This window comes from Rhincodon typus, chromosome 13, assembly GCF_021869965.1.
Source record: "Rhincodon typus isolate 14 chromosome 13, sRhiTyp1.1, whole genome shotgun sequence".
NCBI classification, from domain to species: Eukaryota; Metazoa; Chordata; class Chondrichthyes; order Orectolobiformes; family Rhincodontidae; genus Rhincodon; species Rhincodon typus.
In genome coordinates, this window is record NC_063344.1 from 66,625,758 (window position 1) to 66,640,613 (window position 14,856).

General features: G+C 43.6%; 1 protein-coding gene across 1 annotated transcript in view; it reads right to left on the minus strand.

Moving 5' to 3' along the window:
* Positions 1-383: 383 nt before the first annotated feature.
* LOC109914753 (cilium assembly protein DZIP1L-like) overlaps positions 384-14,856 on the minus strand; it is a 95,085-nt gene continuing 80,612 nt past the window's right edge. The window contains exons 12-13 of the mRNA XM_048604589.1: positions 882-991; positions 384-491 (exon numbers count right to left, since the gene is read on the minus strand). Coding sequence (XP_048460546.1) covers positions 486-491; positions 882-991 — 116 coding nt within the window. The 3' untranslated portion in view covers positions 384-485. The remainder of the gene's footprint in view (positions 492-881; positions 992-14,856) is intronic.

Consider the following 14,856-nt stretch of genomic DNA (forward strand, 5'->3'; position numbering starts at 1 on the left):
AAGAGCATTTTAGTTTTATCATTTCCTTTCAACATTTGTGTTTACTAGTCACAGAATGGTTTTAAAAGGTCAGATTTACTTGACGGTGAAGAAGCATCTGACTGAGTTATGGCACCCCGTTTGTCTTCCAATTGGCAATAGGAAGGCACTGTCCTGTGAGAATGGCAGGAGTGTGGGAGAGGGGCACTTGGAGGTTTGAGAGCCTATGACGAAATGTCTGGAATTCTCTTCAAACAGTGCCAATAAAATGGGCATGCCAGGTTATCAGACAGGCTCATAAGAAGCATCTCCACACAAAAGCCCCCACACCATTGTTCTCCTGGTATAGAGGAATTCTCCAGCGTTGAGGCTGAATCAGTCTGAAATGTTTCTCCCGACGAAAGCCGGAACGTCTGGTGCTCATGGGAAGTTGAACTCGGAGTCACTGATGTCTGTTACCGTGGCAAAGCTGCTGCTTTTCAACGATGTCACAGTGCCCGCCTCCTTCAACCCTGAAACGACAGGCAAGCTGGTTCAACTTTCCATCCTGCTTCTTATACACAATCCTGCCCTGCACTCCTGGCCACTGTCTATCAGGTTTGGTCATTATGCCCCATCACACGTTCAGGTCTAGGCAGTGGGACTTCTATTCCTCATCTGGAAGGGTCACACAATGGTTAAGAAACATCTAACTGAGTTATGGCACCCCGTTTGTCTTCCAATTGGCAAGGGTCACACAACTAACTATCCCCCAGCTTAGCTGACCTGCTCAACTGTGCTGCAGACCAATCTTTGTAATTTTGCCCATTCAAATTCAACTCCAACCTGGAACCCATAGTAAACCTAGGATTGAAGATCCCCAATCCTGCAGTCAATCAAACCCGCATTTCTCATTCCCTCACCAATGCAGGAGAGGTTGTGTTGTGCAGCTGTGTTGTACTACTTTGAGGCAATTTGTGGGTGGTGTTCATTTCAAGCGGCCGTACAGGACAACAGCAGATGGAGCTGTAAGCTGTAAGAAGAAGGAGGAGAAACACGAATTGTTATACAAGTAGCTGAAGTGCTCCGGATTGCCAGTCACTGTTTCTAAGTCGGGAATGAGGATAAAGCAAATTTACGAATTTCTGTGGAGAGTTTGTCTGCATTCCCGGCCAACCTTCTGGGTTTGAGCTGTAGTTTATCAGTGGAGAAATTATTGTGAATACAAAATAACAGCTTAAGAAAAAAGCTCCAACACAAACAAAAGTACTTTACTCCCCAGCAAATGCCTCTCATTTCATTCAATCTCCTCCCCTTCAATCACCACCTCTTGAATCACAATTGCCTTTTGGGTATTCTACTGGTCCTAATTTCTTTTTTTCTTTTTGAAGACACAATCAATCTCACTTTAACTGTATGGATTCTGGTGGTTTCAAATGGCTTAACATTTCACTGCGTACATTGAACACCCATCAGTTAAACTGGACGAGGGTTTAAAAAATCATTGTCTGATAATATCAGAGCACTTCTGATCGAAGATTGCGAAACTCTGGGTACCTGTGAAATAAGAAGAGGGCAGTACTTCAGATTTTTGACGTTGCATTTGCTGAGGAGAAATTTTCAACGTACATGAGGGAAATATTGTCACTGCCCCTTCACCCATTCTACCTGGGGCCAGTTGGCTGTCCAAGTCCTGAAAGCTGTAGATATACCCTTCTACACACCCACCCACACCACCCCCCCATATAAATACTCAAATAGAAGCAGGAGTAGGCCATTCTGCCCCTCGAGCCTGCTCCGCCATTCAATAAGATCATGGCTGATCTTGGGCTTCAAAAGCACTTCCTTTCTGATTCCCCATATTCCTTACTTCCCTCAGAGACAAAAAAACCTGTCACAGTCTTAAAAATATGCAGGGATAGAGGCTTCATAAAGAGAATTCCAAGGGTAAAAGTCTCCCTCTCTCTGAAGAGCAGACTGCAATGTCTGGGAGTTAAAGCAGCAAAACTTAATCATTCTCAACCACACCCAGTCATGATCCTCCAGCACCTCGCGATTACATTCCTTTCTGACAGGAGCATCAAGGTTAAAAGAAGAAAGTCATCCCTTCTAAAGTCAATTTTAATCATGGGCGGGATGTCGCCAGTTTTGAGTTTGGAGGGAAGGTGGTTGAGGTCCAGGCAGGTGGTGGGACAGGGACACTTCCCACTTACCAGGGTCTGGGGGGTCCCTATGGCTAAATTCCAAACCATCCTAAGAGTTTCGCCTTTCCCTCAGCGCTCACTGGCAACTTGCTGCTCCAACTGGGGAGAAGGAAGGATTTGGGGAAGCCCAATGCAGAGCCAAACCCAAGGCATTAGCATTCCCTCACAGCATGCATTTACACTGGCCTCGTGGGAAATGCTCATTGCAAATGTGTGAGCAAGTCTGGGTCATTGGCGCATCAAGGCTGTACATCATCATGGATCATGACAAACGCACTATAAGTAGGCTTCCAGCCAAAATGGGGCCATACTGAGCAGCACGGTAGCTCAGGGGTCAGCACTGCTGCCTCACAGTGCAAGGGTGCCAAGTTCGATTCCACCCTTGGGCAACTGAACGTGTGGAGTTTGCACGTTCTCCTGTTGTCTGCGTGGGTTTCCTCCGGGTGCTCCGGTTTCCTCCCACAGTCCAAAGATGTGCAGACGAGTTTGATTAGCCATGGGAAATGTGGGGTTACAGGGATAGGGTGGGTCTGGGTGGGATGCTGTTCGGAGGGGCAGTGTGGACTCGATGGGCCAAATGGCCTGCTTCCACACTCTAGGGATTCTATGCTGGAATAGACCCCAACATAGCAGCAAGGAGCAAACAGGAAGGGAAACATGTCACTTTCAGGGCAATACAGTACCCATTCTACTGGACAATAGACCAACAAAACTGGTACCATCGTATTTAATAAGAACAAAGCTCGCACTCAGGGCAACTGATGTTTATACATGTACAATATAAGCCAATCCTGAATCTATCCACAGTAAATGTGGAATATTCCAAGACCTGGAGGCAACCACCCAGAAGCCAGGCCCGTAGTTTCTGTTCCAAAGGTGGAGCATGAATAAACATTCCTGATCATTATTTGTTCATTACTTCCAGCGGATAGGCATGGTATCAGGTTGGCGCTCCATGGCAACATTTAATTCTCCCAGTTTGTGCTGTCAGACAGAAAAGACGGAAAATGTTGTCAGAGCTTCCATATCAGCTCCTGCTAATACAGTCCTTAATAACTGGCCTTTCAACTTAATCCAAACCCTTCTTTTCTCAGGAACCTATTTTACATAAATTGAGAGAATGAGAGTCTTGGGCCTAAGGTCTTCTGTGAGGCTCTGACGTTGCCTGAGCAAAGGTATCATATTAACGGGCTAATTTCATAATTTCTCCCTGTACTTCAGTTAATTATTGACGCAGATTAGTTTCGTCTAGGTGACTAAGTCATCTTTAGGTACAACTTACCATATAAACCTCCACCTACCCATTGATGATGAGAATTAAGCTGCATTGATATAGCACCTTTCATGGTCTCAGCTTAGCATTTTGCAGTGTTTTTTTTCAATTCACTCATGGGACACTGGTGTCACTAGCTGGGCCAGCATTTCTTGCCCATCCCTACTTGCCCAAGAGAAGGTGGTGGTCAGCTGCCTTCTTGTACCATTGCAGTCTAATCGGTGTAGGTAGACCCACTATGCTATTAGGGAGAAAGGTCCAGGATTTTGTCCCAGTGAAGGAACAGTAATACATTTCCAAGTGAGAATGGTGAATGGCTAGGAGGGGAACTTGCAGGAGGTGGTGTTCCCATGTATCTGCTGTCCTTGTCCTTCTACTTGGAACTGGTCATGGGTTTTGGAAGGCGCTGTCCAAGGAACCTTGGTGAATTTAAATTAATGTAGTTGTTTGTTGTAATAAAGGGAAATGCAGCTGCCAATTTTGCAAACACAACAAACTCCCAGAAACAGCAGTGATCACAGAATCATAGATCATAGAATCCCTACAGTGTGGAAACCACCCATTAAGCCCAACAAGTTCACACCGACCCTCTGAAGAGCACCCCACCCAGGCTTACCCTCTTGCCCTATCCCTGTATTTCCCATGACTAATCCACCTAACCTACACGTCCCTGGACACTATGGGCAATTCAGCATGGCCAATCCACCCTAACCTGCACATCTTTGGACTATGGGAGGAAACCAGAGCACCTGGAGGAAACCCATGCAGACACAGGGAGAATGTGCAAACTCCACACACAGACATCCCAGGCTGAAATTAAACCCGGGTCCCTGCTGCTGTGAGGCAGCCATACTAACCACTGAGCCACTGTGCTTTTTTTTAATGAATAGGTCAACTTTTTTATTGATACTAGTTGAGAGATAACTATTGACCAGAACATCAGGAGACCTCGCCTTGCTCTTTAAATACTAGCTGTGAAAACAGGCAGATTCTCGTTTTATGTCTCATTCAAGAAATGGCACCTCCAACAGTGTAGCAGTCCCTCAGCTTCAAGGTATTGATCAGGTTTCTGGAGTGGACTATGAATACACAACCTTCTGACTCAGAGTTAAGAGCCATGCTGACAATCAAAGATCAGCATGTCTTTCATAGGAACATAGAAAATATGTGCAACAGTAGGCCATTGGCCCTTCAAACCCGCACCACCATTCAATACGATCATGGCTGATCATGCAATTTCAGTATCCTACTCCCGCATTCTCTCCATACCCCTTGGTCCCTTTAGCCACAAGAGCCATCTCTGGCTCCCTCTTGAATATATCTAAAGAAGTGGCCCCAACAACTTTGTATGGTAGAGAATTCCACAAGTTCACAACTCTCTCAGTGAAGAAATTCTTCCTCATCTCAGTCACGAAAGCCTTACCTCTTATTCTTAGACTAAGGCTGGTGTCATGTGAAGACAGAGCTTTGCCATTTAGATTGCAAGATCAGATATACCACAGCATTAAGACAGGACCACTATCCTGACAAAATGTTTAGAGGTGATAGTAGAGACATGCAGGAAGCAAGTTGATACCATGGTGATACCAGCTACAGTATTTTAATTTAAACATTAGGGTTCATAAGGAAGAACTAAACAGCATTTATGTTTTAAAGGATTGGGATAACGGAATCCCATTCCTCCAAAAACAGGGTCGTAGTCACAAACAAAAATAGATAACAGAGAATGCTGGAAATGCTCAGCAGGTGTGGCAGCATCTGTGAAGAGAGAACAGAGTCTGACACTTCAAGTCTGGTATGATGATTACTTCAGAAGAGATAGAGAATTTCTACAGAATTTGTTGCTCATTAGAGGTAGAACTGACTACAAGAAGAACAACAAGTTTATTTATATAATTATTAGTTATTATTGATTGTCCTGCAGATACTCAATTCGAAATAATCGCTGGTAATATCTCTCTTTTGATGTTCGATATGGCATTCCACTCTCAGCTCCTTAAACAGAGCTGTCACACTGAATTTGTTAGCAACACCATGACAACAGCAGGGAAAGCAATGCCACATAAATGTGTTAAGTTCTCTGCTCTTCTGTCACCTTAAGTCAGGAACTAGATCCAAAACGTTAACTAGGTTTTCTCTCCACAGACGCTACCAGACCTGCTGAGCTTTTCCAGTAACTTCTATTTGTGTTTCTGATTTATGGCATCTACAGTTCTTTCAGTTTTTATTTTCTACAAACACAGTTCCTGTGGTAATTTAAATTTAAGGGGCAGGTGAGAACGTGTCATAAAAAAGGTAGGACTTTGCAGCAGAAAATGTCAAATCTATTTCCTCGGTTCCAAAGAAGGGAATTTTGAAATTATTTTTGCCATCTGAGTAAATACAGTTTTGTAACGCTGCTTGCTTTCCTTTAAACATTTCCCTAACTTCTTAGGCTATGGTTCATTAAATTTGTATTGTGCGACCAAGTGAGAGAGAGATGGCTCTCTGAATTATGGTTTTAAACCTGGTCAATCCCCTATGACTTTGCACAGACAATTACAGAAAATCCCAATGCGAAGTTTAACCTTGGGGTTTTCAAAGAAAGATGACAACATGCTCTCGGAAGCAGAGAATGAATAGTACGTGCTCGCAGAATAAAATGGAGTTTTGAGTGAATGGAATAGACTGAGAATTTAATGTACAGCTCAATAGTTTCAATACCATATAATCACAGACGTTAAATCCAATACACTAAATTCAAAGAAATCACACTGAGCACATTACTAACTAACTGCTACACAGTGAAGCAGACAGATCTATTATATACTCAATGACAACAGTCCCTGAACAAATCAATAAATTAATGGGCTGTTGAACATCCATCCAAATGAATAAATCAATGTAGTAACAGATACCAGGAAATCCAGCACCTGCTATCATTGTGGGCTTACTAACAAATCAATAAACTACTGCAGGAGCAGGCAGTAGTGAATTAATAAATCCTCGGGGAAACAGGCTCATCAATGGATCTGTTCCTTGTGGAGTTAGCCAAGTGAATATTGTTGGCCACTGCATTGGAAAACTCCATGCTCTCCAGAGAGAAGTATCCTCAGGAACCATCAGACAGGTAGATGGAGTCTCGTGACGTGTGGCAAGAACAGACTTTGTCTTTGTTATCACTGGCTCATTGCCACTGGGAAGAGCAGCATGCTGGGAGAACCTAGCCTTTGCTGAAAATAAAAGGGGCTATCTGCTCCAGGTGAAACGGCCAACCCCATGGTCCATAGATTGCGACGGTCATTACAGCGTCTTTGACCCAGCTAAACGCCAGAGACGGATCGAATATTTTGGCAGTCTGGACTTCACAAATGCTCGCCACAGGCCTGAGTTTATTATAACATCCTGGAGGGGGCTAATCTAATGAAACATCAGCCTCAAACAGTTCAACACCACTCCAAACCCTCTAAACCATGTGACAGGGTCAATGCAGAGAGGTTGTTTCGCCTTGTGGGAGAGTCTAGGGACTAGAAGTCATGATCTTAACGTAAGGAGTCACCTATTTAAAACAGAGATGAGAAGGAATTTCTTTTCTGAGAAATGGGCCTGGGTGGGGTGCTCCAACAGTCGGTGTGGACTTGTTGGGCCGAAGGGCCTGTTTCCACATTGTAGGGATTCTACGATATAAAGTAGTAAATCAATGAAAATTCTTTAGCACAGGGGTCTGTCAAGGCTGGGTCATTACGTACATTCAAGGCTGAGATAGATTTGTATTAAGGAAATCATGGGTTACAGGGAAAAGGCAGGAGAGATTGTGCAAGACACCAGCATGATACCAGAACTTCAAAAGACTCAAGGGGCAGAGGTGAGTACAGTGGTCATCAGTAAGGGGAAGGTGTGAGGAAGACAAAAGGTCAGAAGGTGGATAAATCATCTGGACCAGATACATCTAGAGTTCTGAAGGAGATAGCTGAGGAGATTGTGGAGGCATTGGTGGTGATCTTTCAGGAATCACCGGAGACAGAGAGGGTCCCAGGGTCCGTTTCTGTGGTGTATGATTCTATGACTCTAAAATGTTTGGAATACAGAGCTAGCCTCAGTAATGGTGATCATGACAACTATTATCAAGTGTTGTAAAAACCCATTTGGTTCACTAACCTCCTTTATGGAAGGATACCTGGTGTCCTTGGGTCTACATTTGACTCCAGTCAGAGAGTAATGGTGACTAACTCTTAACTGGAGGAGCAATTTATGCTGTTCATGGAAAATTAGGGATGGGCAACAAATGTTGGCCGAGCCACTGATGCCCACATAACAAGAAATCGACTCACTCTAGCAACAACAACTTCCACATTCTCATTGCTGTCTAGTTAAAAGTTTTCTTCCAAATACCCTATATGATTCCTTGCTGACTAGTTATATTAATGATCTCTATTTCTGTCGTTGTTTATAAAAAGAAACCAACTCTCTGTTTGTGCTAGAGCAAGATCTTCCAGAATTTTAAATACTTTCATTCAGTCAGCACCTTTAGCCTTCTCTTTCAAGAGAAAAGAAACCCAGCCTATTCATCCTTTCCTGACGTATACAACCTCACAGTCCTGGTACTATCTTGAGAGTGCTTCATCCTTCCCAATGCTTCTATTGCCTTTTTATAATCTGGTATCCGGGACTGTAAATATACAGCAAGGTATGGGGCTCTTGTGGTGCAGTGGTAAGCTGACCTCCAGGCCAGGAGGTGGAGGTGTGTCACAACAAGCTAACACGGGATGATAGTTTTTAGAACTCCAAGGTGTGAAGTAACCAAGATTTGAAACAGTTTTCACGATTTCTCTAGTTTGGAATTGTATCCTTTAGAAATGAACCCAAGTGCTTGGTTTGGTTTTGGTCTGACTTTAGTGACCTGCTGTTTTGTGTTTGGATCTCTTTACTCTTGCTCTACATTTCCATGTAATATGTGGCCTCTTTAATTTTTCTTACCAAAATGCAGTGCTTCTCACTTAACTATTTGAAATTCATTAGCCAATTATAATTAAGCACATTCTGCAAGTCCATGGAGTTTTTAACCGCTTTTGGCATCCATTAGATTGTAATAATTTATACACACAGACACCCAAGTCCCTCGGCAACATTAGAGATCATAGCTTCCCATTATTCCAGAACAACTGGAGTTTATTTTTCTTTCTTAGATCCCAAACAGATTATTTCACACCTTCTCAGAATCAATTCCATTTTCCACAGCTCCAAACCACTCATGCAATCAATGCTCTTTTGGAACTTCCAGTCTCCCTCCCACTCCCCAAACGTGGCTTTCAGTGCCTTGCCTAGTGTCATCGGCAAACTTAGATTCACACCCCTGTATTCCTTTGGCTAAGCATTGATAAATATCGCAAAAAGTACAGATCACTGGAGAACACAAATCTTCATGTCTGATCAACCAAACTATGTACCCTTTATACCCAGTCTGCGTCTCCAAACAATTTCCATCCCATACAGCTTGGTTGTTTCCAATCCTGTACCCTTTCTTTCTTGGTAATAGTCCCTCATGGATGGCTGATTATCTGTACAACAGAATTACACCACAGAATGGGTGTGAAGTATTTGATTTATAACTCAGATATACAGCCTTACCCAACCTGAAAAGTAAATACAGACATGAAGGCAAAACACTGCGGATGCTAAAAATCTAAAATGAAAACAGGAGTGCTGGAATACTCAGCAGGGATTCTGAAGAGTAACGCAAAGTGTTAATGTTGTTTTTTCTCTCTCCCCAGATGCAGCCAGAGCTGCTGAGTATATCCATCAGTTGCTCCTTTTAGTCTGTGCAGAACTGATGCATCATAATGTCAGGACAGGAATTATGTTAGAGACATTGTTACATTGAATTGTGGAAACTAACTCATCGCAGGCTAAGGAGCCATTCATCACGAGGTTGAACAGTGCAGATAAAACTTGGGGGTAGGTCATGTTTTTGTTTAAAGAAGAAAGAGATGGCCAAGGGAGGTAAGGAGCTGTACAGGTTTCGAAACCTATGGAATTATGGGTGAGTGCTGAATAGTGATGGACATTAGGTGCATGAAAGAACCAGTGGAGGAGGTGGAACGAGGCGGTAATATTCAAGCAGAGAATCCTAGGAAGAAGAGGGAACAGGTAGCAATAAAGTAAAGGCTTCTGTGAGAGGTGACAGGGGAACTGTTAACATGATTAGTGTGCCTTGTCAAAGTCTACAGAGCCAGAACAAAATGACAGCCTGCAAACCCATCAATGCAATTTGGACAAAGTCCGAGTCTCTGTCTCAAAGAAGCGAGCTGTTTGATGCTGAGTGTAGAAGTGTCCATGGTATTGTCAGGTTTTCTGAGAGGTTCTTTCGTGCTGTTGCCTTGATAAAATCTGGACTTTTGAAATGCATCTCAAAAGCTGCAGAACTGGCTGACCCCCCCCCTGTCAAAGGCAGCATCTGACACCGCGATAACACAGCGTGGAGCTGGATGAACACAGCAGGCCAGGCAGCATCAGAGGAGCAGGAAAGTTGACGCTTCGGGTCAGGACCCAACCCCGCACAAGTGACCTCCCACCCACAGCCTCCAACCTCATCGTTCCCCAAACCCGCACCGCCCATTCCTACCTCCTTCCCAAAAGAAGCACTACAATCTGACACCAAGAGGTGTCTTTGTCAGAATCAAATGGAAAGTGAACTTCTACTTTGTTCAATCCCGTGATGTGGACTTCTGCCGACAAGGTCAGTATTTATTGCCCAATCCGAACTGCCTTGAGTTAGCTGCATGGGGAATTTGAGAGGGCGATAGAGAATCAATGATGTTAAATGCACTCTGCTGTTAGCTTATGATGTTGCTGTGTCTTGGCAGCTTGCTGTGCCAAATTGGTTGGTGTTCTTCTTGCATTGGGCTGCGAATCTAAACTGCAAGTTTTTTTTAAGATGACTTATACCTAACCAGCAAAAAAATGAGACCGTCTTCTTCATTCCGGGGACTCCAGACCCACAGCAATGTGTTTGACTCTCATCTGACCCCTCAAATGGCCAAGCAAGCCATTCAGTTCAAAGACAGTTAGGAATGGGTGATAAATACCGGCTTTCTCAGTATCTCCCACATCCCACAGCTGGGCTCAGCAGAGTCCAAAATCTACCAAGATCATGAGATAGAAAAGACCATCCCCAACCTAGAACAGACATGGGTGACCAGCTCATTCTCATGTCATAACTCCATTTTTTAAAAAAAAAAGACTTTTCTAATCAACCTAATCAGGATATGTTATTACACACCTCTGGAGCAGGTGGAAGTTGAAACCAGGCCTCCCACCCCAGGGGCAAGGATACTACCACTGTGCCACAAGACGGCCCTCATAACTCCATTTAAAGCAAGAAGGTAAGTGCCTTTCAGCTACACCCTCAAAACAGACATCGATCAGCTCCTGATAAAAGATAGGCAGCATCCCGAGGGAGACCTGAAGACACTTGCAGCCAATAAACAGGAGCTGCCTGTTGTAATTGAGGTCATGCACCCAACAGACAAAACTATATCACAAAGACGCACCAGGAGGAGGAGGCTCGATGTAAAGGTATTGCTGCAGGGTCTGAAGGTAGGAAGTCGGCTCCTGGGTGCGGGGGCACACCAGCAGCTGAGCAAAAACACTTATTTACATGGCAAGTCAGCCCAGATGCAGAGTGCACTTGCAGATCTATCCTAGACCACCCACATAGATGTGTCAGTCAAGAAAGCACAACAACACCTCTTCTTTCTCAGGAGGCTAAGGAAATTCAGCATGTCCATAAGGACCCTCACCGACTTTTACAGATGCACCATAGAAAGCATTCTATCCAGGTGCGTCACAGCTTTGGTACGGTAACTGCTCTGCCCTGGACCGTAAGAAACTACAGAGAGTTGTGAGCACAGCCCAGTCCATCACACAAGCCAACACTCCATCCATTGACTCCATCTACACTTCTTGTTGCCATGGAAATGCTGCCAACATCATGGAAGACCCCTCCCACCCCGGTTATAATCACTTCCAACCTCTCCCGTCACGCAGAAGGTACAAACGCTGAAACACACATACCAACAGGTTCAAGAACAGCTTCCTCCCGGCTGTTATTAGGCCGCTGAGTGGACCTGTCTAATTCCAAATCTAATGTTGAGCTTGCTTTTGTACACCTCCTGTGCAGCAATAACCCTCTACGCCTCACTCTGTTCAATCACCCTGTATGTCCTTGTATGGTGTGATCTGCCTGAAACGCAGAACAAAACTTTTCATTGTACTTAGGTACACACGACAACAATAAATCATGTTAAAAATTCTGTCTGAATCTAAACATAGGTATGAGCCTTTCTTACCACTGAAGGCTGCTTCACAACACATTCACTGTAAATTGCATTGTGAAACCATTTGGGACACCCTTAGGTTGTGAAATGTGCTTTATAAATGCAAAATTGTTCTTTCTATCTTCACTGATGAAGATCAAGTCCAATGGGTTAATCCACTGACCCATTGTCTCAGAGTTATCTCAGTAAACAAGAGATCATACATAACAAGGTCTGGAGCTGGAGGAACACAGCAGGCCAGGCAGCATCAGAGGAGCAGGAAAACTGATGTTTCATGTCTGGACCCTTCTTCTGAACCTTGTTATCTCAGTGTCCAGCATTGGCGGTTCCTACTATCTCCGAGAGATTATGATGTGAGCTATCCCCTGATGCCACTTGTGTTGTCAGAATTCGCAAAGTCTAATTCCATGTGCCTGCCTCTCTCAGACAGCAAAATCCCCACTCCCTCTGACTGTAAACACCACTCCCTCAGACTGCATCCCCCTGCTCCATTGGGCTTCATCCCATCATTCCTTCAGCCTGCAAACCTATTGGACCACCTAATATATGATATGATGTGAACAGAAACAGAGCTGTTTGTTTTGGCAGGACAGTTTCAGATTGGGTGTCAATGTAACTGAGTCATTAGTCATCTCTGTGGTTTCACCTAATGCACACAGCGAGGAGCAGAAAGTGCTGAGCGTTCCTGGAACATTACAGTAATCACTACTCATGAAATGAATGCAAATACACTGATGGCATTTCTCACATACGTTGTGACTATGTTGGGAAAAGTGTACCAGTTCCTTTCCTTGTCCCACTTCTTCACTGGTCATAACAAAGCTTTAAATTTAACCAAGATGATGATATGGTCAATTGTATAGGTGTCAGACTGTAGCTGGTTTAGTATTAAAAAAAAGTCCACTTCAGTTAACAAATAATAATCATTTTATAACAAACAAAACTTACTCAAACAAAGTTGCAATGATTATTAACAAAAGATTTTACACAAAGATGGATATGACTCATATTCTAACATCCAGAATTAACATGAGGCAAATAACAGTAACAGAACCTATGGTCAAACACGCCACAGAGCACATCAAGTAGCAAGTGCCAGTAAGATAGATTCCCACAGATTTGTCAGGAATCCCCATAGATATTAGTGACATTACGGACCATCCAACCTCAGTAAAATTTTACAAGGGATTCCAAGTTTTCTCTTCCAAAGGTTTAACTTCACAGCTCCCCAAAAGCTACTCAATCATAGTAACCATGATGTGGAGGTACAGGTGTTGGACTGGGGTGGACAAGGTCAGAAGTCAGACGACACCAGGTTATAGTCCGACGGGTTTATTTGAAACCACAAGCTTTTGGAGCGTTGCCCCTTCATCAGGTGTTTTTGTCAATACGTGTAACCTTCTTGGAGATCCTCTCTACTCTGAGCTGGAAGTCTGTGATGTCAATGGTAGCCGTGATCTGGAGGTGTACTTCACCTGACGAAGGGGCAACACTGCGAAAGCTTGTGGTTTCAAATAAACCTGTTGGACTATAACCTGGTATCGTCTGACTTCTGACTTACTCAATCATGGACTGCCTCAATGCTGCTGTTCTGGAGGTTCACTGTTCCTTTCTGGAATTATGCTTCTCCTGGTTCTGGAAGCTACAGTTCAGTACCAACGCACTGGCACAACTCCAGCTTTACACAATTAGCTAGCTTCCCCAAATTAGTACGGCATCTAGGTTTCTTTGAGCTCTAATCCTCCTCAGCTGCACCAAGCAAACGCTACTTGTGATTTCTTTTTAGTTCCATTCTCTCTTGCACAAAATTCTTATTTGCTCACAGGCAAATAAGGGCAACACCTTATACGTTCCCACATCTCCTCCATGGTTCCCAGGAATTCTGAGTCCTAACTGCGCATTATAGCCACATGCTCCTGGGATCTCTTCCCAACTACAGAGAATCAGAAGCCTTCAGTTGCCTTCTCAGCAGCAACAGTACTCATCCTGCATGCACCCTGTTTCTGACTCTCTCTCATCCACTGCCTTAGTAACTCCAACTGACCTTTAACCTTTGAACTACCCTGAACTGTTTTGAATGACCTACTGGAAATTTCCTAACCAGCTCTGCCTTTGTTCCAGGCAGTATTGAATTTAACAATAAATAGAATAGTCAAAAGTAGAACTCTGTTCCCTGAATATTACAATTTTCACAGATTTCTAGTTTACATAGTACAAATTGACACAAAACAGCAGACTGCTATGCATTTAATAGGAACAGCTGGTCAGTTAAAATTCTAATTCATGTTAAAATTCTAAAAGTATGTATGCTGGTACAATGTATGTAAAGTGTGGAGCTATTTTATAATGCAGAATGTATTCCAGGAGAAGGAAAATACAACTTGCTTTCATCATGACCTCAGGATGTCCTTTATCACTGCAAAGGCAATAAATCTGATTTAAAGCATAGCACAGTAAAAGCAAGAAACATGGCAGTGAATATGTACATAGCAAACTCCCACAAACAGCAATGTGATAATAGTCACATGGTTTGTTCAATAATGTTGATTGAGGGATAAATATTAGGCATCAGTGAGAAGTACCCAGCCTATTGTCACCTCATGCCCCTTTTACATTCATTGCAAGTGCAGATAGGGCCTTAGCTAAATGTCTCAGATGAGAGAAAGCACCTCCAACACTAGAGCACTCCCTCAGTGCTGTGCAGGACTGCTGGCCTGCATTATGGACACTATTCTCTGTAGTGCTGCATTGACCCTAGAGTTTTAGATTCTCAGGTGAACACATCACCCACTTAGCCATGGTTGACATATGACATCCGATTGGAAGGGCAACTGACGTATCAGGCTGAATAAGGCAAAGTTAAGAAAGTTGCTGTTCAGTGGATTGGTCTTCCTGGAGGGAAGAAACAAATAAAGGGCTTGTTTGAAAAAGTTCTTGTGAAAAACAACAATGGCTAACATTGGTAGAGTCAGTACAGAAGATCAGAAAGGACTGCAGATTGAAACAGGAGACAGATAATTGCAGGAAACGAAATGAGAGACCTGGGTGTTATACAATGGAAGACAAATGATTTTGAACAAAGTCCAAGTCCATCTTCATAGTCGGA